The 24,657-nt window shown below is 38.8% G+C and overlaps 1 protein-coding gene and 1 non-coding gene across 2 annotated transcripts in view; both read left to right on the plus strand.

Moving 5' to 3' along the window:
• MYO9A (myosin IXA) overlaps positions 1–24,657 on the plus strand; it is a 321,663-nt gene that overhangs the window by 91,650 nt on the left and 205,356 nt on the right. The window contains exons 9-11 of the mRNA XM_008151369.3: positions 11,703–11,792; positions 18,813–18,929; positions 22,607–22,741. Coding sequence (XP_008149591.2) covers positions 11,703–11,792; positions 18,813–18,929; positions 22,607–22,741 — 342 coding nt within the window. The remainder of the gene's footprint in view (positions 1–11,702; positions 11,793–18,812; positions 18,930–22,606; positions 22,742–24,657) is intronic.
• Positions 20,897–21,042, plus strand: LOC114235100 (small nucleolar RNA SNORA57). The gene has a single exon (XR_003621284.1). It is a non-coding gene; the product is annotated as a small nucleolar RNA SNORA57 (small nucleolar RNA).

The raw sequence follows: 24,657 nt of genomic DNA on the forward strand, positions 1-24,657 counted from the left end.
AAATACCTGCACAGGGGTGGGGTTGTGTGTCCCTCAGCCCAACTTGCACCCTCTCCAATCTGGGACCCCTTGAGGGATGTCCGACTGCCCATTTAGGCCTGATTCCTGATTGTCCCCAACTGCCCTCCCATGCTGGCCGGGTCGCTCCCAGCTGCCCTCCCCTGCAGGCCTTATCACCCCCAACTGCCATCCCCTGCTAGCCTGGTCGCCCCTAACTGACCTCCTCTGTAGGCCAGGTCCCCCCCAACTGCCCTCCCCTGCAGGCCTGGTTGCCCCCAACTTCCCTCCTCTGCTGGTCCGGTCACCCTTAACTGCCCTCCCCTGCACGCCTGGTCGCCCCCAACTGCCCTCTCTTGCAGACCTGGTCCCTCCCAACTGCCCTCCCCTGCTGGCCTGATCTCCCACAACTGCCCTCCCCTGCTGACCATCTTGTGGCGGCCATCTTGTGTCCACATGGGGGCAGCCATCTTGTGTGTTGGTATGATGGTCAATTTGCATATTACTCTTTTATTATATAGGATTCTTTCTTTCTGTAGTGATGATTTCTCATGCTTCCCAGCTAACTTCTTGTCTTGCCAGATTCATTTTGAAAGGGATATCATTTTTCATAGGCTCTCTCCTCTGACAGAATAAGGAAATATGTGTGTATACTAACCTGGGTATATTCATATATCTGCAAATATTTTTGTCTAGCTATATCCTATATAATAAAAGCCTAGGTTGGTGTGATGCCTTTGCGTGACATCATCACAAGATGGCCACCCTCACATTGTCACAAGATGGCCGCCACAAGATGGCTGGCAGGGGAGGGCAGAGATGAGATTAGGGGATGAGATTAGTTCGGCAGGGGAGGGCAGTTGGGGGCAACCAGACCTGCAATTGGGGGTGACCAGGCTAGCAGGGGATGGCAGTTAGGGGTGACAAGGCCTGAAGGGGATGGCAGTTGGGGGTGACCAGACCAGCAGGGGAGGGCAGTTGGGGGCAATTGGGCTGGTAGGGGAGGGCAGTTGGGGGCGATCAGGCTGGCAGGGGAGCAGTTAGGCGTCAATCAGGCTGGCAGGGGAGCGGTTAGGGGTTGATCAAGCTGGCAGGCAGAAGCTTCTTGTCTCAATAGCTCATTTCTCTATATTGCTGGGTAATATTTCATGTATAGCTAAATCATAGTTTATTTATCCATTCACCTCTTAAAGGATATCTTGGTTGTTTACAGTTTTTTTTTTTTTTGCAATTATGAATAGCTTGCTTTTTTATATTAAAATACTGTTCATCTTTAAAATCTTGGTTCATGTGCCAACTCATGAGGCTTAACCTTGTTAAATGGTCTGACTCCATCAGTTTCTATGTAAGATAGTTTATTTTTATTTTTGTAGCAGAAAGTTAATTGTTAACTAGTTTATGTCCATTATAAGGTGGCGGTGTTCTCTGAGAGCAATGGATGCCTCTTTCTTGTTTATCTGACCTTAAAGTGTTTATTATTTTGTACACGCCTGGATGTTGCTTATTAACTTCAATGGAATGTGTTAGCCTGGCAGAAGGGGCAGGAGAAGGGAGGAGTACCTTAATTTGGAACTAGACTCACTCAGTGGAAATTCTACCAGGATGTTGAGTTTGGTTTTGAAGGTCATGAGGGTCAGAGAACATTTCAGTCAGGCATTTTATTTTATTATTTATTTTTAAATTTTAAAATATTTAATTTATTTTAATGTAGCCATCATAAACCCATTACATATTAACATAAACGACATTTTATAAAAAGTAACTATTTTTTCACAATGAAAAAAGATATAGTGAGAAGGTAGCACTGCTTTACATTTTTAGAAATCTTTTTAATGCCTTGCTCAATGGTAGACAGTTAGGTCCACATGCTTCTGACTTTAATATGTTGCAATATGTTATTTTGGTGGAAGTATATGAAGAAAATTTGATCTCATACAGATATAAAATTGGAAAATGGAAGAGTATTTGAATAGTCTTTTCAGATCATTGAAGACATTCTTTTGTGCTACTACACCAAAACTTAAAACTGGTGGTTTTCTGCCTGACTGGTTTGGCTCAGTGGATAGAGCATTGGCCTGTGGACTGAAGGGTCCCAGGTTCGAATCCAGTCAAGGGCATGTACCTTGGTTGCGGGCACATCCCCAGTGGGGAGTGTGCAGGAGGCAGCTGATTGATGTTTCTAACACTCTCTCCCTCTCCCTTCCTCTCTATAAAAAATCAATAAATATATATATATAAAACTGGTGGTTTTCTAAAGGCTAGTTGCTGTGTGGAAGATGAAACTATATTGTTCATTTTGTACTCTGTTACACTAAAATCTATTGATCCATATGGCATTTTGAACAGATATTTTGTTTATGACCTCACGAGCTCTCTGAAAAGATCTTGAGAACCCCTAGGGTTTTCAGTCCATACTTGGGGAACCGCAGATACAAAGTATCAAATATGCTTGCTCTATGTTCTATTTCATGGAGCAGCCATTCCTTTGCAAATATACCCTTTTCCAATGAGACACAAATAGATAAAGAACATTACCAACAATCTGATTTATTACATTAACAAAAGCTGTACTTATATTTTTATGAAACTTATACAAATGAAACCAAGAAACAACTGCCTAACCTATATAATAAAAGCCTAACATGCTAAATGTACAGTAGTCTGTTCAACCAATCAGAGCATAATATGCTAATGATATGCTAAGGCCATTCAACTGCTCTCTATGACGTGCACTAATCACCAGGAGGCAGACAGTCAACTGGTTGAACAGTCGCTATGATGTGCACTAACCACCAGGGGCAGACGTTCTGACCAGTAGGTTAGCTTGCTGCTGGGGTCCGGCCGATCAGGACTTGAGTGAGACAAGTCGGACATGCCCTGCAGCCCTCCCATGGTCCCTCCCTGGCTGGCCAACCTCCTCAGCCCTGATTGTGCACTGGTGGGGTCCCTCTGCCTGGCCTGTGCCCTCTCACAATGCAGGACCCCTTGGGGGATGTCAGAGAGCCAGTTTTGGCCCCATCCCACAAGCATAAAAGGCTAATATGCAAATCAACAGACTGGCAAAACAACTGGTAGCTATGACGCACACTGACCACCAGGAGGCAGACACTCAACACAGGAGCTGCTCCCTGGTGGTCACTGTGCTCCCACAAGGGAGCGCTGCTCAGGCAGAAGCCGGGCTCATGGCTGGCGAGTGCAGTGGCGGTGGCGGGAGCCACTCCCGCTTCCATGGCAGTGCTAAGGATGTCTGACTGCCGGCTTAGGCTCACTCCTCCAAGGGCTCTTGGACTGCGAGAGGGTGCAGGCTGGGTTGAGGGAACCCTCCAAGTGGACAAATTTTGTGCAATGAGCCTCTAGTTTCCTATATTACTTTTTTAAAAAAATTTCTTTATTGATTAAGGTATCACATATTTGTCCTCATCCCCCCGTTCCCATCCCATACCCCTCCCCACGCATGCCCCCACCCCCCTGTCGTCCTTAACCACTGGTTAGGCTCATATGCATGCACACAAGTCCTTTGTTTGATCTCTCCCCTATATCCCCACCCTCCCCTACCCTCCCTCTGAGGCCCGACAGTCCGATCGATGCCTCCTTGTTTCTGGGTCTGTTCTTGTTCATCAGTCTATGTTGTTCATCATTTCCCCTAGATGAGTGAGATCATGTGATACTAGAAATACACTTATAAGAACCGAAAATGAGACCAGCAATAATAGTTATGCTGACAGGCAAATGAATCAGTCTGTAGTGAGTTTCTTTCTGGACCAACAGTTCTTTTGCGACCCAATTTCAATGCCCACCAGTTCCTTATGTGCACATGTCAGCAATGATATTTCAGTTCTGGGTGGTGGCCAAATGGTGGTAATGCAGGTCCGACCCTCTCTGGTTTGGTCCTGGGCAACCTGCAGTGTCGCACAGCTGCTGTCAGTCAGGCATTATAAGTAATGTTTTAGTCAAACGTTTGGAACTGTAACACAGGGATTGTGGCTGGTGATCAACAAGTAGCAAGGTTTCTGGTTCTAGTGCAGTATTTTTTCTTTGGTGAGAGACTGGTGAAAGCAGTTCAAAGCAGCACTCAGGTATTGGGAAAAAAGGAGAAACCAAATCCTGAGAATGGTTACCAGTGTCAAAGTTAGGCCAACAGCAAATGTGATTTGATAGCAAATCTCACTGCATAACACAAGCTTTTAAAAATCTTTCTTGTTATATATAGTTTGGACTGGTTCTGGGAATAAAGATTGGGTAATAAGCAGAAAGAAGATATCTTCAAAGGTGAGGAGTTAGAGAAGATATGACAGCACCTACCATGGTATCCTGTCTAGAGTTAGTTAGCAATTAAAAATAAAGCTCTATTGGTTACAATTGATAATAGTAATTGTAGTCTTAAGGCTTTTGTTGAGATAAAATTAAAAGGTAGGTACAGTAACTGGTATAATAAAAAATGTAAACTCTTTAGTTAAGATTTAACTTAATTTCCCTACTTCCAAAGTGATTCCATTCAATGATAAATATAAATTTATTTTAATTTAATATCATGTATTATTTATTTATTTTACAAGAAAAAATGTTTTTAAAATAATGGTTGCCCAAATACCAATGGCATATTTCACAGACCTAGAACAAACTCTCCAAAAATTCTTTTTTTTTCTTTTTAATATATTTTATTGATTTTTTTACAGAGAGGAAGGGAGAGGGATAGAAAGCTAGAAACATCGATGAGAGAGAAACATCGATCAGCTGCCTCCTGCACACCCCCTACTGGGGATGTGCCCGCAACCAAGTTACATGCCCTTGACCAGAATCGAACCTGGGACCTTTCAGTCCGCAGGCCGACGCTCTATCCACTGAGCCAAACCGGTTTTGGCCAAAAATTCTTATAGAATTAAAAAAGACCCTGAATAGACACAACAATCCTGAGAAAGAAGAACAAAGTTGGAGGGATGGCAGTACCAGATATCAAGCAATATTGCAAAGCCACTGTCCTCAAAATAGCCTGGTACTGGCACAAAAACAGGCAAATAGACCAATGGAACAGAACAGAGATCCCAGAAATTGACCCAAGCCATTATGCTCAATTACTATTTGAAGAAGGAGGCAAGATCATACAGTAAAATCAAGACAGTCTCTTCAATAAATGGTGTTGGGAAAATTGGACAGATACATGCAAAACAATGAAACTAGACCACCAATTTACACCATACACAAAAATAAACTCAAAATGGATAAACGATTTAAACGTAAGACGAGAAACGTAAAAATTTTAGAAGATTCCATAGACAGCAAAATATCAGACATATTTCATTGCAATATCTTTACTGATTCAGCTTCTAAGACAATGGAAACTAAGGAGAGAATAAACAAATGGGACTACATCAAATCTGTGCAGCAAAAGAAATAATCACCAAAACAATAAGAGAGCCCACTGCATGGGAGAACATATTTGCCAGTGTTATCTCCAATAAGGATTTAATCTCCAAAATGTATTAGAGAACTCATACAGCTTTACAAAAGGAAGACAAACAATTCAATCAAAAAATGGCAAAGGACCTAAATAGACACTTTTTGAAAGAGGACATACAGAAGGCCAAGAGACATATGAAAACATGCTCAAAGTCACTAATCATCCAAGAGATGCAAATCAAAATGACAATGAGGTACCATCTCACACCTGTCAGAAGGCTATCATTAACAAATCAACAAATGATGAGTGTTGGCAAGGATGTGGAGAAAAAGAAACCCTCGTACAGTGCTGGTGGGAATGCAGACTGGTGCAACCACTGTGGAAAACAGTAGTTAAAAATTAAAATTAAAAATTAAAAATTAAAAATGGAACTCCCATTTGACCCAGTAATTCCAATTCTAGGAATATATCCCAGGAAACTAGAAACACCAATCAGAAAGGATATATGCACCCCTATGTTCATAGCAGCACAATTCACCATAGCTAGGATTTGGAAACAGCCTAAAACAGCAGATGAGTGGATTAGAAAACTATGGTACATATACACAATGGAATACTATGCTGCTGTAAAAAAGAAGGAACTATTACCATTTGCAACAACATGGATGGACCTGGAGAGCATTATGCTAAGCGAAATAATCCAGTCAGAGAAAGATAAATATCATGTGATCTCCCTCATTTGTGGAATATAATGAACATCATAAACTGATGAACAAAAATAGATCTAGAGACATAGAAGCATCGAACAGACTGTCTAACCTCAGAGGGACGGCAGGGGAGGGACGGGTGTAAGAGAGCAAACAAAGGACTTGTATGCATGCATACGAGCATAACCAATGGACACACACAGTAGGGGGGTGAGGGCATGTGCTGGGGGGTGGGAACTGCTGGGGTGAGGTCAGGGTGGGGGGAAAGGAGACATGTAATATTTTCAACAATAAAGAAATAAAAAAAATTGATTGCCCAGCTGGTGTGGCTCAGTGGATAGAGCATCGTCCTACGAACCAGGAGATCACAGTTTGATTCTCAGTCAGGGCACATGCCTGTGTTTCGGTCTCGCTCCCCAGTCGGGGGCATGCAGGAGGCAGCCTGTCAATGATTCTTTCTCATCATTGATGTTTCTATTTCTCGCTCCCTTTTCCTTTCTCTCTGAAATCAATAAAAATATATTTTAAAAAGTAAGAAAACATTTAAGATAATAGTTTAATTTGCCCTGGCCAGTGTGGCTCAGTTGGTTGGGTGTGTGCCCTGCAACAAAAATTTGCTACTTTGATTTTGCAGGCTCAATATCCATGCAGGAGGCAGCTCATTAGTTTCATTCTCACATGGATGTTTTCATCCTCCCTTCCACTCTCTCTGAAAATCAATTAAAAAAATCTTAAAAAAAAATAATGGTTTAATTAATTTATTTTTCAAATTACTTTTTATAGTTACATGAGACAATAGTAAATGTTTTAAGTCTCCTGTTTACTAAATTCTTTTTTTTAAAATATATTTTTATTGATTTCAGAGAGGAAGGGAGAGGGAGAGAGAGATAGAAACATCAATGATGAGAGAGAATCATTGCCTCCTGCACGCTCCCGCAACCTGGGCATATGCCCTGACCAGGAATTGAACCGGCGACCTCTTGGTTCCTGGGTCGATGCTCAACCACTGAGCTACACCCGGCTGGGCCTGTTTACTAAACTCTTTTTGGGATAGATAATCCTGAAATTATTGAAAGAGAACAAGCTCTAATAGATTAACTAGGTAATTGTGGATCATATTTTTGTTTTGAGCTATTATAACGATCACCATTACCAAAAACTGTTTTTAGCATTTTTTTTAGTATATTTTAATATCTGATGAAACAACATAAATAATGTTTTTTTTTTAACAAATGTATCAGCTTTTCAATTAGGTGGTTATGAGAAACACTGTATATTGGATATTGAACCCATTGCTAATTATTTTATTTTATTTTTAAACATGTTTTTATTGATTTCAGAGAGGAAGGGAGAGGGGGAGAGAGAGATGGAAACATCAATGATGAGAGGGAATCATTGATCGGCCGCCTCCTGCACGCCCCCCACTGGGGATTGAGCCCACAACCCAGGCATGTGCCCTTGATGGGAATCGAACCCTGGACGCTTCAGTCTGCAGGCTGATGCTTTATCCTCTGAGCCAAACCACCCAGGGTACTAATTATTTTGTATTAATAAAGATCTAATTCATTTTAAAACTTATATATATATAACTAAGGGCATTTGGAAAATTATAGAAGTATGTCATGAATTCAGTAATATTTTCTTATGATGCTTATCAAATAGAAGCAAGATTAGTTTTGTTTGTGTGCTTGTGCATAGCGTGTAGATCTGTGTACAATTGTTGTCAGGTTTCAGTGCCAGCATTAAGCCAACTTCTTAAATTGAGGTAGGTTGTTCTTCATCCTTTTACAGATTCTTCTGCAATTAAAAAAAAAAAAAGCTGCACTTGGAGGGTATTATACTAAGTGAAATAAGTTAGTCAGAGAAAGAAAAGTACCATATGGTTTTACTTATATGTGGAATCTAAAGAACAACATAAATGAAGAAACAAAACAAAAACAGACTCATGGATAAGAAACAGAGTGATGGTTGTCAGAGGGGAGGGTGTTTTGGGGACTTGGTGGAAAAGGAAGGGATTAAGAAGTACAGATTGGAAGTTATAAAGTAGTCATGGGGGTGTACCGGTAAAGTACAGTATAGGGGATATCTACACTAATAAAAGAGAAAAATGCTAATTGACCGTACCTTCGCTACGCCCACAGCCAATCAGAGTGAGTATGCAAATTAACCCAACAAAGATGGCACTTAATTTGCATTCGCTGAGGGAGGGAGGAGTGAAGACTGAAGACAGCATAGAAGGAAGAGGGAGGGAAAGCAGAAAGCAAGGCGGCTGCAGGAGGGAAAGCGTGGGCGGGGCGGGCGGCGGCGTGCGGGACGGGGAGGGACAGTGTACCAGCCGAGGCGGCCGCTTGCAGAAATCTTCCTGCAACGGGCTCCTAGTAGTCAATAATTGTAAAAACCATATATGGTGCTGGTTGAGTATTGGAAATATCAGGGGGAACACTTTATAAAGTGTATGATTGTCTAACCACTATGCTGTACACTTGAAACTGATGCACAGTGATAATGGGTGTAAACTATAATCGAAAAAGAAAAATAAATAAAAAAACATTAGCAGAGAATATTATATTCCATAAAAATTTGAGAGATATCAGCCCTATGATGAACTATATTTGATGTTCTTTCAGTTTATTATGTGTTAGCTAATTATTTAGGATTTTCAAATCTGGCATGAGTTAATGTTGATAATTTGTGTTTTTCTAGGAATTCATGTGTTGATTAAATGTTTAAAATTTATTATGTTTGTGTTCTTTGTAAATATGCTAATGTTTAAACGTTTTTCTCTATGGTGTTAGCTTTCTGTATGTTATTTTCAAATAATGGGCCTTTTAGCCCTGGCTGTTGTTTGCTCAGTGGTTAGAGCGCCGGCCCACGTACCCAAGGGTTGCAGGTTCAAGCCCCTGCACTGGGGCACGTGCGGGAGGCAACCAATCAATGTGTTTCTCTCACATGCATGTTTCTCTCTCTCTTCCCTCCTCTCCCCATCTATTCCACTCTCTCTAAAAATCTATGGAAAAAATACCCTTGGGTGAGGATTAACAACAACAAAATAATGGACCTTTAGATATATTAGTTCTGCCATTTAATCTATTAATTTTTGTTTTTACATATGTTCTTTTTCTCTGTGTTAAATTATGGAACATTTTCAGCACAATACATATAGAAAATGATTTAACCACCTGAATGTGTACGTACAGCCCTCCTACACAAGTAATAAGACACTGCATATAACTGAAGCTCACTGTGTGCTCTGCCCCCACCAGAAGTAAACACTATTATGAATTGGATGTTTATCATTCCCATTCTTGATTTTATGTTTTCAGAATAGATATTTCCATAAAGAATATACTGTCAAACTACAGAGGGAAGGCTGGGGAGAGTTGGCGGGGGGTGGTGGGTGGTGGTGGTGGTGGTGGTAAGAGATCAACCGAAGGACTTGTATGAATGCATATAAGCATAACCAATGGACGCAAGACACTGAGGGGAGCGGGGAAGGGTTAGGGCATGTGCTGGGGGGTAGGGGAGGCGGGGGGAAAGTCAATGGGGAAAAAAAGGAGACATATGTACTACTATTTGTAAAACTTTAAACAATAAAATAAAATTTTAAAAAAGAATATATAGTTTTGTTCTGCATGTTTTCACACTTTATATAAATGTTATACTGTGTGTATCATGCTAAAACTTGACTTTTTCATTCCATATTATGATATTGAGATTTTTCAAAGCTGATTTATATACTCTAGAGCAGTGGTTCTCAACCTTTCTAATGCCGCGACCCTTTAATACAGTCCTCATGTTGTGGTGACCCCCAACCGTAATATTATTTTCGTTGCTACTTCATAACTGTAATTTTGCTACTGTTATGAATCGTCATGTAAATATCTGTGTTTTCCGATGGTCTAAGGCAACCCTGCTGCTGTAGAGCCTAAGACCATCGGAAAACACAGATATTTACATTACAATTTATAACAGTAGCAAAATTACAGTTATGAAGTAGCAACGAAAATAATTTTATGGTTGGAGGTCACCACAACATGAGGACTGTATTAAAGGGTCGTGGCATTAGAAAGGTTGAGAACCACTGCTCTAGAATCTTCTTTTTAGTTGCTGTTTAAAATTCCATTCTATGAATATAACAACATAGCTTATCTGTTTTAGTGGAGATTGAGATTGTTTGTAATTTTCAATTTATAAATAGTACTAGAAGCCCGGTGCATGAAATTCGTGCACGGGGGAGGGGGAGGAGGAGGAGGAGGGTCCCTCAGCCCAGCCTTCACCCTCTCGCAATCTGGGACCTCTCGGGGGATGTCCAACTGTCTAAACCGGCAGTTGAACATCCCTCTTGCAATCCGGGACTGCTGGCTCCTAACTGCTTGCCTGCCTGCCTGCCTGATCGCCCCTAACCAAACCATTCTGCCTGCCTGCCTCATAACCCCTAACCACTCTGCATGCCTACCTGACCACCCCTAACCACCTCTGCCTTGCCCCTGCCGCCGTGGCTTCGTCAGGAAGGACATCTGGAATGATGTCCGGAAGGTCATTCAGCTGTCCAGTCTAATTATCATATTATACTTTTCTTATTATGGATTATGATAGGCATTCTTACATATGTCTGCTTGTTAGCATGTGTGAGCATTATTCACAGGGTTTCAACCTTTTTAAATCTCATGACACACATAAACTAATTACTAAAACTCTGGCACACCAAAAATATATTTTTTGCTGATGTGACAAAAAATAGGTATAATTTTGCTTCATTCATATTGGATGGTTATTGTGTTGGCTGCTGACATTGTTTTATTTGACAGTCTAAGGGAAAAGAGGTCAGTGCCCCTGACTAAATAGTTAGGTATTGCATGTTTTAAAAATTTTTGAGGCACACTGATTGAAAATTGCTGTTCTAGAGTATAGTTTAAGTAGTAGACTTTTGTGTTAAGGTATATAGACATCTATACTTTAACGTCTGTGAATAAAATAAACAACTGAAACATAAATTAGTACCAACTGCAGTTTTCCGGGAACTCAAGAAGTGTTGTTACTGTTCAGTCCTTTTCTCCAGGTTAGGAGATTATGATTGATCGTCTTAAAATGTTGTTTATACTATTTTATATTTTCCATATTCTACACAATAAAACGTGTTTCTCCATTATGGTCAGAATGAAAACTTTAATTTAAAAAGACCCCTTTGATTTCTTATTTTTGGGGGGTCTGGGAGTGGAGACTGTGGGATACATGTTTAAAAACATTTAAAATAAAATTGATTTTAGAGATAGGAAGGGAGAGGGAGGGAGAAATAGAAACATAGAGGAGAGAAAAACATTGCTGCCTCCTGTACGCCCCCTACTGGGGATTGAGCCTGACTGGGAATTGAACCTTCGACTTCCTGGTGCATGAGTCAACGCTCAACCACTGAGCAAAACCGGCCGGGCAGGACACTTACATTTCACTTTGGCCAATATTTAAAATTCCCAGTGTATTGTCTTTCTTTTACTCTGTTGTTTACTATTTGCTAATCTCAATTTTTTTCTCTATGTGGCTTTTCAATAAATAATTCAAACCATTGTTATGAATCTTATATATTAAACTTTTCTGCTGTACAGGTTAAAGAAGAGGTGCTATTTGAAGCATTAGTTACAAGGAAGACTGTGACAGTGGGAGAAAAGCTTATTTTACCATACAGACTGGCAGAGGTATGAGTAGATTTTCTTTGGATCAAAGTACTCTGATAATTTTTAGAAGTTTGGATAGTGTAATTTCTCTTAACACAAAAGGAAAATAACAAGAAAAAGTGTTGATTGAAATATTTCTGGGCCTTTGAAATTTGTGAACTTTCCATCAACTTGGAAACTTAAAGTTGAATGTGATTTTAAGGAATTAGTCTTACATTTTTCTTAAAAGCTCATAATCTGTTCACCATTCTTAAGTTTCATATTATTAATATGGGGTGAAGAGATGATAAATAGAATTATAAATGAGCAATATTTGACCCAATTGATTATTCCTTCTTTTTTTTACAAAATATTTTTATTTATTTCAGAGAGGAAGGGAGAGGGAGAGAGAGAATCATTGATTGGATGCCTCCTGCACACCCCACACTGGGGTTCGAGCCCACAGCCACAACCTGGGCATGTGCCTTGACCGGGAATCAAACCATGACCTCCTGGTTCATAGATTGATGCTCAACCACTGAGGCAGTTTCTTATATTTTGGTATTTCAGACTCTCCTGGTTTATTTTTTTAGTTTTTACTTTTTGTCTGTTTGCTTTTTTTTCCCTTTCTTTCTAACCTTTGAAAGATGGAATGCCCTATGACACAGTCTTTATTTTTTCCTCTCTGTATTTTTTATTTAGATTATTTTACCCAATCCTATGACTTTAACTATAATCTGTATAGTGAGGCTTCCAGATGAGATTTATTGCTATAGTGAGCCATTATTATTGGACTATCCAGGTGTATAGAAGTAAGAAACTATTGAAAATCTGATTATTTTAGTGTAATTTTATGAAAGTGATAAGAAATGAAACTAGAGAATTATAAAAATAGGACAGCAATATGAGATTAGAAGACACAAGGGTGGGGAAATAGTGATTGAACTGTAGAGAATGCTTTATGGGCTGACGTTGATCCATTTATCCCACTTTTTAGGTCCCTCCTAACTGTACCTACAAGTCTACATATTTTCATTATGTATGTCATGTATATTATGTCATATTTTATAGTGTCCAACTTTGAGAGCTCCTTTCTAAATAGCAGAAGAAGCCAAACTGTTTTTGCATAAGATTTCATTGCTTTTGTATTTTCTTTAACAATTTTTTTCATTATAAAACATTTTAACTTTAAATTTAGCTTTCTGAGATTATATTTATAGCCTCTGCTTTATTTTTTATTTATATTTGTTTAGAAATATGTGCTTAGAAATGTGCTAGGTATTAAATGTGCTATGTATAAAATGAGGAGCAGTCCGTAAGGCTTTTAGCATTTCATCTGAAGATCAATGGAAATTTCCAAATAACTCTTCACTCTGGCAGCAGTGTGAAGAGTTATTTGGAAACGAGTATATTAGTTTTGTATAGCTGTGTAACAGACTTAGCCACTTAATACAATTTTATTATCTGACAGTTTCCATGGATCATGTCTGGGCACAAGTTAGCTGGGTACTCTGCTCAGGTTTCATCAGGTTGAAGTCAAGATGTTTGTCAGGGCTGTGTTCTCATCTGAGACTCAACATCCTCTTTCAAGTTCACAGGTTGTTGACAGGATTCAGTTCGTTGCAGTTGTAGGACTGAGACCCCGAATTTCTTGTTGGCTGTCAAGAGTCCTGTTCACAACATAGCAGTTTGCTTCTTCAAGGCCAGCAGGAGAATCTCTGATGAAAGAAATCAGTTTCTTTTAAGAGTTTCCTCTGATTAAGTCAGCTCTATCCAGGATGATCTTCCTGTAAATAAGTTAAAAAAATAAAAAAAAGTCAGCTGTTTGGGGCCATAATGAAATCTTTAAAATCTCTTTATCTTTGTCACCCTACCTAATAAAATAGTAATATGCAAATTGACCACACCTTCGCTACACCAAGCCACGCCCACCAGCCAAAGCCACACCCACCAGCCAATAAGGGCGAGTATGCAAATTACCCAACAAAGATGGCAGTTAATTTGCATATGCGGAGGGAGGGAGGAGTGAAGACTGAAGACAACTTAGAAGGAAGAGGGAGGAAAAGCGGAAAGCAAGGTGGCTGCCAGAGGGAAAGGCGGAGCGGGCCAGGCTGCAGTGGCGCGCGGGTGCAGGCGTGGAGGCTGCAACGGCAGCGGCTGCGGCAGTGCACGCGGCCACAGCGGCCGCTTGCAGGATTTCCTGCAAATGGGCTACTAGTATAATATATGACAATTAGTGGAATGAAATCCATCATAGTTACAGTCCTGCTCACACTTAGGTTGTGTACATGTGATATAGAACCTGTACAGCAGGAGATGGGAATCTTGGGGATCATTTTAGGATTAGAAAACAGAGGGCAAGAGTGAATATGGAAAGATTAATTTGGAGGCTGTATTAGTACTGAGGAGAAAGATGTTTGCTGCTTTGTCTAGAATGGTAAGATAATGGTAGGGAGAAATCATTATAGTTAAAATGAAAGAAATTTAGATGGTAAAACCAATAGGATCTGTCAGTGATTTGCTAAATGGGAGGCAAGGAGGAAGAAGTAATGTCAAGGATGAATCTTAATATTCTGGTTCACACAACTATAAGAATATTGGTACTATACAGTGAGCTAGGAAACACTAAATGAGATCTTGTTTGTGTGGGAAAATATTAATTTATATTGGGCTTATTGAGATTAAGCTGTGGTAGGCAGGACTGCATTTCAGAGAATAAGGGCTGAAAGTATAATATTGGGAGTTGTGGGGTAAATAAGTATTGGTATACTTTGGTAAATCTGGATTCTATTTAACTATATTTTATGAAAATAGTATCTAACTCTAAACCATAAATAGGTGGGGCTTAGTTTTTAATTTAATATGAAGGTCTGTCTTTTAACTAAAAGATTAACCCATTATATTTAATGGGTTGAAATAACCAATATGTTGTCTTCTTTTTTGTATCTTGCTTGTTTATTTAGATTTAAAATGTTTTACTTTTGCTGAATATGATCAATTATCTTTATTCCCTTTTCTCCCTCTGGGAAAAATAGAATGGCAATTATTTGTAGACATTCTACTATGTTTTTTTTTTTTTTTTGCAATTACATGATTAGTTTATTCCTTCTTTTAAAAGATTTTTTTTAATAAGTATTATATATTTTTTTATTTTTTTTATTTTTAATGAATCTTTATTGTTCAGATTACAATTGTTTCTCCTTTTTCCCCACATATCTCCCCACCACCCAGTTCCCATCCCCCTCTGCCCCTACCTCCCCCCCGCTGTCCTTATCCATAGGTGTATGATTTTTGTCCAGTCTCTTCCTATACTCTCCACACAGACACCCCTTTCCCCCTGAGAATTATCAATCCACTCCCATTCTATGCCTCTGATTCTATTAAGTTCACCAGTTTATTCTGTTCCTCAGATTTTTAATTCACTGACTTTTAGATTCACTTGTTGATAGATATGTATTTGTTGTTCATAATTTTTATCTTTCTTCTTCTTTTTGCTCTTTTTAAAGAATACCTTTCAGCATTTCATATAATACTGGTTTGGTGGTGATGAACTCCTTTAGCTTTTTCTTATCTGTGAAGCTCTTTATCTGCCCTTCAATTCTGAATGATAACTTTGCTGGGTAGAGTAGTCTTGGTTGTAGGTTCCTGCTATTCATCACTTTGAATATTTCTTGCCACTCCCGTCTGGCCTGCATGGTTTCTGTTGAGAAATCTGCTGATAATCGTATGGGAGCTCCCTTGTAGGTAACGAACTGTTTTTCTCTTGCTGCTTGTAAGATTCTCTCTTTGTCTTTTGCTCTTGGCATTTTAATTATGATGTGTCTTGGTGTGGTCCTCTTTGGATTCCTTTTGTTTGGGGTTCTGTGCGCTTCCTGGACTTGTAAGTCTATTTCTTTCATCAGGTGGGGGGAGTTTTCGTTCATTATTTCTTCAAATAGGTTTTCAGCATCTTGCTCTCTCTCTTCTTCTGGTACCCCCATAATTCTGATGTTGGTTCGCTTGAAGTTGTCCCAGAGGCTTCTTACACTATCTTCAACTTTCTGAATTCTCTTCTCTTCATGCTTCTCTGGAGGAGTGTCCTTGGCCTCTTTGTATTCCAAATCTTTGAGTTGATTCTTGCAATCCTCTAGTCTGCTTTTGGGTCTCTGTACAATATTTTTTATCTCAGTCAGTGTATGTTTAATTTCTAGCTGGTCCTTTTTCATATCCTCGAGGGTCTCATTGAATTTATCGGCCTTTTCCATGAAATTCTTGAAAAACCTTATAACTGTGGTTTTGAACTCTATGTCCAGTCGCTTGTTCTCCTCCATTTCTTTGGTTTGTGATCTGTTTCCTTGCCTCCTCATATTCTCTGCTTCCCTGAGTTGGTAGGGTAGCTTTGTGTACTAGGTGTCCTATTGGTTCAACGGGTCAGCCTCCCAGTTACCTGAGGTGGACACTCTTGTTGTACCCTTGTGTACTGTGTGTCCCCCAGCAGGAGCTACAGCAAGAACTAGTTTTCTCCTCCTATGCTTGGGCGGTTTTGGAGCAGTCTGACTGGAGCTGCAGTTAATTTGGTTGAGCTGCCACAGAACAGGCCATTTATATGCAAAAGCCGCTGTGTGGAGCCTGGGCGGGTTTGTAGAATGTGCGGGGCGGGGCCTCAGGGCGGGGCGGGGTCTCAGGGCATCACTAGGCTGGGGCGTGGCCAACGGCGATGGCTGGTGTCAGCCGTCTCTGCCTTTCCCGTTTCCAAGTCCCTGCGCCCCACGCTCCAGCGCAGTAAACAATGATTGCTGGGCACACCACCGCAAAAAAGTCACTCTCACTTTCTGACCCGATGGCCGAGAGTCCAGCCTCTCCCCGTAGGTGTCTGGGTCCCCCGAGTGTCCCCAGAAACTGGATTTCAGAGTGATCGGGAGCTTGTCTCCCTGCGGGTTGAAGAAAAACCGCGCACCCAGTCTCCCGCTGCCAGCCCGATTCGCGCGCCTCCGTACCTCAGCTCCCCAGCGTTTGTGCTCCTTTCTCTTCCTAGTTGTAAATCTGCCCCTCAGCCAGCTTTCCCGTGGTTCTGGGGGGTAGACGCTCTGTCCCTTAGTTGTACCCTCGAAATTGTTGTGTGAGGCAGCAGATTAGCTGCTTAACTATGCCGCCATCTTGGTTCCTCCTCTACTATGGTTTTATTGGTATTTTAAAGATACGTTGTTGATAACTTGCATAAGTATAGAATTCTAGGGCCACGTTCCTTTTTCTCTCAGAACTTATACACATTTCCCAATTATTTTCAAGTTGATAATGTTAAAGATATAGAATTTGATACCTGTCTTCTCTTTGGTAGTGGTTTTTAGGTAGCAGTAAATTTTTTTGTCTAGAAACTTGAAGCTTTCTTTTTTTTTCCTTTTTACCTGAAATTCAGAAGTTCAGTCATCATCTGTATGATCTCTACACAGCAAATGTATAAGCTGTAGCCTAAGAGTTTAAATAATTTGACTAAGGCAGTGGTTCTCAACCTTTCTAATGCCGCGACCCTTTAATACAGTCCTCATGTTGTGGTGACCCCCAACCATAAAATTATTTTCGTTGCTACTTCATAACTGTAATTTTGCTACTGTTATGAATCGTAATGTAAATATCTGTGTTTTCCGATGGTCTTAGGCTCCACAGCAGCGGTTCTCAACCTGTGAGTCACGACAGCAGGGTCGCCTGAGACCATCGGAAAACACAGATATTTACATTACGATTCTTAACAGTAGCAAAATTACAGTTATGAAGTAGCAACGAAAATAATTTTATGGTTGGGGGTCACCACAACATGAGGAACTGTATTAAAGGGTCGTGGCATTAGAAAGGTTGAGAACCACTGGACTAAGGTCACACAACTAGAATAAGTAGAGAATTTGGTATTGGAAGATGGTCCAGCTGTTAATCATTACTCTTTACTTCCTCTAAACTTCAGAACTGAATATAAATGTGTACCTGAATATACAAGCTTCAAAATAAGTTCCTAGGTGATAAATATATAAATGATTGTATTCTAAGTGCTAAGACTTAAGATTATCTAAGACATATGTACCCCCACTTTAGGTTGTAGTACTTTTTTTTTTATTTTTAAAAAATATGTTTTTATTGATTTTTTTTTTTTGAGGAGGAGAGAGAGAGAGAGAGAGAAAAGAGAGAGAGAGGAGGGGAGAAGGTTAGAGAAATAGAAGCATTGATGAGAGAGAAGCATCATCAATTGGCTGTCTCCTGTACACCCCATACTGGGGATGGAGCCCGCAACCCAGGCATGTTCCCTGACCTGGACTAGAACCAGTCACCTCTTGGTTCATGAGTTGATGCTCAACCACTGAGCCATACTGGCTGGGCGGTTGTAGTACTTTTAAAATGTTGAATTTTCTTTAACTAGTAGAATTTGTGTTTTAGAACAATTTCAGATTTATAGAAAAATTGAGCAGTTAGTCCAGAGTTTCCATAAACTGGGGAAAGTTTGAAATGAGGGAAAAATAAATTGCATAACTCTGTAATGAAAGAATTGTTCCTCTGTGTAGGGATGGAGAAATTGTAGAAGTTACTATTGATGACAAGCTGAAGATAACCGGGAATGTAGTTGTAGTGGTGTTAGGGTTATGTTTTAAGAATCTGACTGGGATTCTGCACATAATTGATGGCCTTTTTGCTAACAGATTTATTGCTTTCCTTGGAATACTCTTCTCCACTGTAGATGGCAAGGTTGATTTGTTTGTAAACTTCCTGTTGTACTGTCTTTACCAGCTGAAATATATATATATATACACACCTTAATTTTCAGTAAAACTATTTTGAACTGAATAACCTACATTTTTTTCTTATTTTTCCAGACAGTTTTAGCCTAGATTCTTTGAGTTGGACTAAATCAATGAATGTATATAGAAAACTTATAGCCTATTATAATTAGAAGCTATTTATATTGAGAGAAAACTTAATTTTGAATTCATGATAGTAAGCTTTTTTTATTTAGTGAGAACAAAACACACTTTGTTATAATATCTTAGTTAGATTATTGCCAATTTCACTTGTATTCCTAACCCTTTCTTTTTTTTTCAGGCTGTGACAGTGAGGAATTCCATGGCTAAGTCTTTATATAGTGCCCTATTTGACTGGATAGTTTTTCGGATTAATCATGCACTTCTGAATAGTAAAGATTTGGAGCAAAATACCAAGGTAGACATTCATAAATTATATATTTTTTCTAGAAAACGGTTTTAATAAAATGGTTAATACATTAAACTTAAAAAGACAAAGTTATGTAAGAGTCATCTTTTTATCTCTATTCCCTGCTGTTTTTTTCCTTATCTCTGTTTTTATTATCCTGTTTAGAAGAGCTGTTAATCTGTGTCTTTTTTCTTATGTACTTACATTCCTATAAATGTGCATATAGAGTTGCTTTTAAACATAAAAATACAATTATACTATTGTCATTGTAAGAAATGTCCTAACTTGTTGTGGATTTCTATGAGCTAATTTGAGCCAAACTGATGACATATGCTGGAGAGCAGCAAGATCTCAAGTACTGCGGAGAATAATATTTTTGCAGTTTCTTTTATGCATTTGAAATTAGGAGGGAACTAAGGCAGATTACCTAAAGGTGGGAGGAGGCAACAGAATAGTTAAGATTATGTGCTCTCTTGGGAGTTAATACCCCCTTCGAGGGTTATTACTTCTGGTTTTTCAAAGGTGTGTTAACCTAGATACACTGGAACAGTGGACATGGCTGGCTTAAAGCTTTTCACCCAAGAGGTTGTAGGCCTGGGACATGACTACCCACAATGAACTGCCTAGTTAGGAATTTATGAGCAGATCACCCTGTGAGGTTACTTTCCACAGAACCCCCCTTTTTGTCCACACAATCTGTATTGCTTCTCTGTGTGTTGTTTTTGAAAACCTAGTGTGTCTTGAAATATAGTTATACCTCATTGTTCTATTTTAATTGAATGTATTATGGTGACATTGGTTAATAAAATTATATAGGTTTCAGGTGTGCAATTCTATAATACATCCTCTGTGTATTTATTGTGTTTATCACCACACATCAAGTCCCCTTCCATCACCATTTATCCCCCCTTTACCCTCTTTTACCGCCCCTAGCCTCCTTTTTCTTTGGTAATCACCATAGTGTTGTCTGTGTCTATGAATTGTGGTGTTTTTTTTTTTTTTATGACAAATATTAAATACTTGTCATATTTATAGGTTAATAGTTTTCATTAATTCCTTCACCTTTTTAACCTGGCCCCTAAACCCCCCACCCTCTTACAGCTGTCAGTCTGTTCTCTGTACCAATGTGTACCTCATTTTTATCAACTTTGTAATATATACTTTGGATGTGTACTATAAATTCCCCCATTAAAAATATATTAAATTTTTTATTGTTAAATAATAATGTAACAAATATTCTTTGCATACATTTCTCTAGGACAAAATCCTCAAAACGAATTGCTGGATTCAAGGATATATATGTTTAACATTTTGGTAGATGCTGCTAAATTGCTTTTCAAAAAAAACTGCACTTCCACCAGTAGTGCATAAAAGTGCCCATTTCCCTGCTACACCTTTAGTCACATTGGATATTCTCAGAATTTTCATTAGGTTAATCTGACAAGGAAGATTAGTCCATTTGTTACCAATGTTTTTAATGATAGATGAAAGTTGAGCATCTCATATTTTCTCTGTTCTATTTCTTTTCTTTATTTCTTTATATATTTTTCCTATTTTTGTTGTTCATTTTATCTTTTTGTTATTCCTTTTTAGGAGTCATTGTGGATATTGCAGAGACTTTTAGTTTGACGTACATTGCAAACATTTTCTCTTTAGAGATTTGTTTATGTTGTGTTTTTTGAAGTCTTTATGTTTTAAATTTTTGTGTAGTTCTGTCATTCTTTTCTTTTATTGTCCTGGACCTTATTTATTTATGTTACATTGGAAGTCCTCTTCCAGCCCAAATTATAAAATATTTATTCTCATACATTTAGAATATAGTTTTTTATATTCAGACCTTTTTTTCCAATTGGAATTTACTTTTAATAAGGTAGATTTTAGATATTTAATTTTAATAATTTCAAATTCATTTTCTAACAACTTTTATGGAATGAATAGTTTACCTTTTCAGGCTGATTAGAAATGTCATCTTTAATCCTCTTTCTGGGGGAGATCAGGTGTGTTGTCCCTGTCCCTGTAATGTACTGAGGCAGAAGGACAGGGCGCCAGCCCCCTTGGGGTCATGTCTTTGGCGCCGGTGGCTTCCAGTCTGCAGGTTCTATCCTTAAGCTCTGGGACACAGGGAAAAAAAAAAAGAAATGTCATCTTTATTACTTAATTTGATTATTTTAAATGTAAAATTGCTTTTATATGAACTTTTTATGCTTTATGTGAGCCCACTGAATATTAGTTTTAATTGTAATCTAATTTGACAAATTAACTTATTTTTGAAGGTCATTATTTTCATAAGGGCTTAGAATTTAGTCAACAGAATTAATCAAACAAAATACTTTTATTTTGGGGGGGTGGATGGGACAGTAGGAAGTAGATCTGAATTTTATTGATTTAGGTACTTATGGAAAACAAAATACTCTTAATGTAAATGTTAAAAATATCTCTCACTATCACTCATTACATCATTTTGCCTAGTATCTCTCTTAGCACTGGTGGAGAAAAATTATTTTCATTTAACCAAAGTTGTCAATACAACTGTATTTCAAGAGTGAGGTGGAGTGGTGAGAAGAATGTTGGTATGGGAGTATTAGAGTTAAATCCCTATCATCAGTAGTAAGTAGTTAGAAGATAATTTCTACAAGTGAAATATCAAGAAATAGAAAAATAAGCACTTGTATACTGTACTATACTATACTATACTATACTATACTATTCCATACCAAACAGCTCAATGATTTGAGAGTTGTTGATATTAGGGTGCAGAAATTGAGGATGAAGAATATATTGTTGTGTTTTGTTGTAATCCTTTTAGAACTATTTAACATTATAATCCTTGTACATTTTTTTTTAATCCTCACCCGAGGATATTTTTCCCATTGACTTTTAGATAGAGTGGAAGGGAGAGGGAGAGACAGAGAGAAACATCGATGAGATTGGTTGACACATCATTGATTGGTTGCCTCCCGCATGCTCCTGACCAGGGACCATGTCCCTGACCAGGGCCGGGAGCCTGCAACTGAGGTACGTGCCCTTGACCGGAATTGAACCCGGGACCTTTCAGTCTGCAGGCTGACGCTCTGTCCACTGAGCCAAACCGGCTAGGGCTACAATTTTTTTTTTTTTTTGATAAAAATTTTTAACTTCAAGAAAGCACATATTCTGATATTCAGTTTTATTTCTAGCTTGCACAAGGCTGATTAAACATCCTTGTTAGCTTGGTTTTTAAAGCAGGATTCTACTGGAATATGGAAGTCAAAGTAGGAAAAATTGCACGGGCCTCTTGGTATGAAAACAAGACATAGCCAGTAGTGACCTAGTAGTACTGAAGTAACGTTTTGAATTCCCATAGCCTGTTATCTCCATTCCCTTGTTGCTTGGAATTGAGGAATTTCTGAGGTTGAGATAACTGGCCAGTGTCCCAGCTTTGTACATTTCTGTAGAGTAATCAGTGGGTTACGTTGTTTAACATTTTGGATAATAAAAAAATAATTAGGATAAAAAGAAAAAGATGAAACTAAAGAGAACTAAAATGCTTTTTATTTGTGGTATAATGTGGTTAAACGTTGGCCCCCAAAACCTACTCTCCAATGCTGAAAAAGAACTTTGAGCATTTGTTTCTTACTATAAATACTATTTATGAAATAAATTTGAGCATCATTTTTTCAACCATAATTTTTTTTCCTGCTTTGTAGACTTTGTCAATTGGTGTTCTTGATATTTTTGGCTTTGAAGATTATGAAAATAATAGCTTTGAACAGTTCTGCATTAATTTTGCTAATGAACGTTTACAACACTACTTTAATCAGCACATCTTTAAACTGGAGCAGGTGAGTACCTAAGTGCATGTATGCTGGCCCCCCCCCCCCCCCCCCCCCGCCACTCCTTCATTTCCCACCTTTACAAACACACACATAAATTTTTGAGTCATAGTCATGATAAGCATTTAAAAATATTTTTATTGATTTCAGAGAGGAAGAGAGAGAGAGAGAGGAGAGAAAGAAAGAAAGAAAGAAAGAAAGAAAGAAAGAAAGAAAGAAAGAAAGAAAGAAAGAAAGAAAGAAAGAGAGAGAGAAACATACCAAAGATGAGAGAGAATCATTGATTGGCTGCCTCCTTTAGGCCCCACACTGGGGATGGATCCTGCCACCTGAGGGCATGTGCCCTGAGTAGGAATCAAACGAAATCAAACTGTGACCTCCTGGTTCATAGGTTAATACTCAACCACTGAGCCACGATGGCTGGGCCATGATAAGCATTTTAAATCTTATATTTCAATACAGATACTGTAGTCTTCATATTAATGTAAGCAAATAACATGTCAGACCATAGGTTTTAAGATATATTATGCAGGGTTTTGTTGTTTTTTAATAGGACCCAAGTAGATTCAGTAATATGTGTTTGAGTGCACTTTTGAATGAAAATTGGGTGGGTTTCTTTTGAGTTTCTATCTGTTACTGATTTTTTTTCTTTTTTCTTCTTTTAAAATTTAATAAATCTTTATTGTTCAGATTATTACAATTGTTCCTCTTTTTTTCCCCCATAGCTCCCCTACACCCAGTTCCCACCCCACCCTCTGCCCTTACCCCGCCCCACTGTCCTCATCAATAGGTGTACGATTTTTGTCCAGTCTCTTCCCGCACCTCCCACACCCTTTTCCCCCTGAGAATTGTCAGTCCACTCCCTTTCCATGCCCCTGATTCTATTATATTCACCAGTTTATTCTGTTCATCAGATTTTTTTATTCACTTGATTTTTAGATTCACTTGTTGATAGATATGTATTTGTTGTTCATAATTTTTATCTTTACCTTTTTCTTCTTCTTGCTCTTCTTAAAGAATACCTTTCAGCATTTCATATAATACTGGATTGGTGGTGATGAACTCCTTTAGCTTTTTCTTATCTGTGAAGCTCTTTATCTGACCTTCGATTCTGAATGATAGCTTTGCTGGGTAGAGTAATCTTGGTTGTAGGTTCTTGCTATTCATCACTTTGAATATTTCTTGCCACTCCCGTCTGGCCTGCATAGTTTCTGTTGAGAAATCAGCTGACAGTTGGATGGGTGCTCCCTTGTAGGTAACTAACTTTTTCTCTTGCTGCTTTTAATATTCTCTCTTTGTCTTTTGCTCTTGGCATTTTAATTATGATGTGTCTTGGTGTGGTCCTCTTTGGATTCCTTTTGTTTGGGGTTCTCTGTGCTTCCTGGACTCGTAAGTCTATTTCTTTCACCAGGTAGGGGAAGTTTTCTGTCATTATTTCTTTAAATAGGTTTTCAGTATCTTGCTCTCTCTCTTCTTCTGCCACCCCCATAATTCTGATGTTGGTATGCTTGAAGTTGTCCCAGAGGCTCCTTACACTATCTTCATATTTTTGGATTCTTTTTTCTTTTCTCGTTGAGTGTTTTCTTGCTTCTTTGTATTTCAAATCTTTGACTTGATTCTTGCGATCCTCTAGTCTGCTATTAGATCTCTGTATAATATTTTTTTATTTCAGTCAGTGTATGCTTAATTTCTAGTTGGTCCTTTTTCATATCCTCGAGGGTCTCGCTAAATTTATTGGCCTTTTCTAGAAAATTCTTGAAAAACCTTATAACCGTGGTTTTGAACTCTATATCCAGTCGTTTGCTTTCCTCCATTTCTTTCATTTGTGATCTGTTTCTTTGTCTCCGCATTTTGGCTGCTTCCCTGAGTTGATAGAGTGGCTTTGTGTGCTAGGTGTCCTATACGGCCCAGTGGCTCAGCTTTCC

This window comes from Eptesicus fuscus, chromosome 2 (assembly GCF_027574615.1).
Source record: "Eptesicus fuscus isolate TK198812 chromosome 2, DD_ASM_mEF_20220401, whole genome shotgun sequence".
Lineage (NCBI taxonomy): Eukaryota > Metazoa > Chordata > Mammalia > Chiroptera > Vespertilionidae > Eptesicus > Eptesicus fuscus.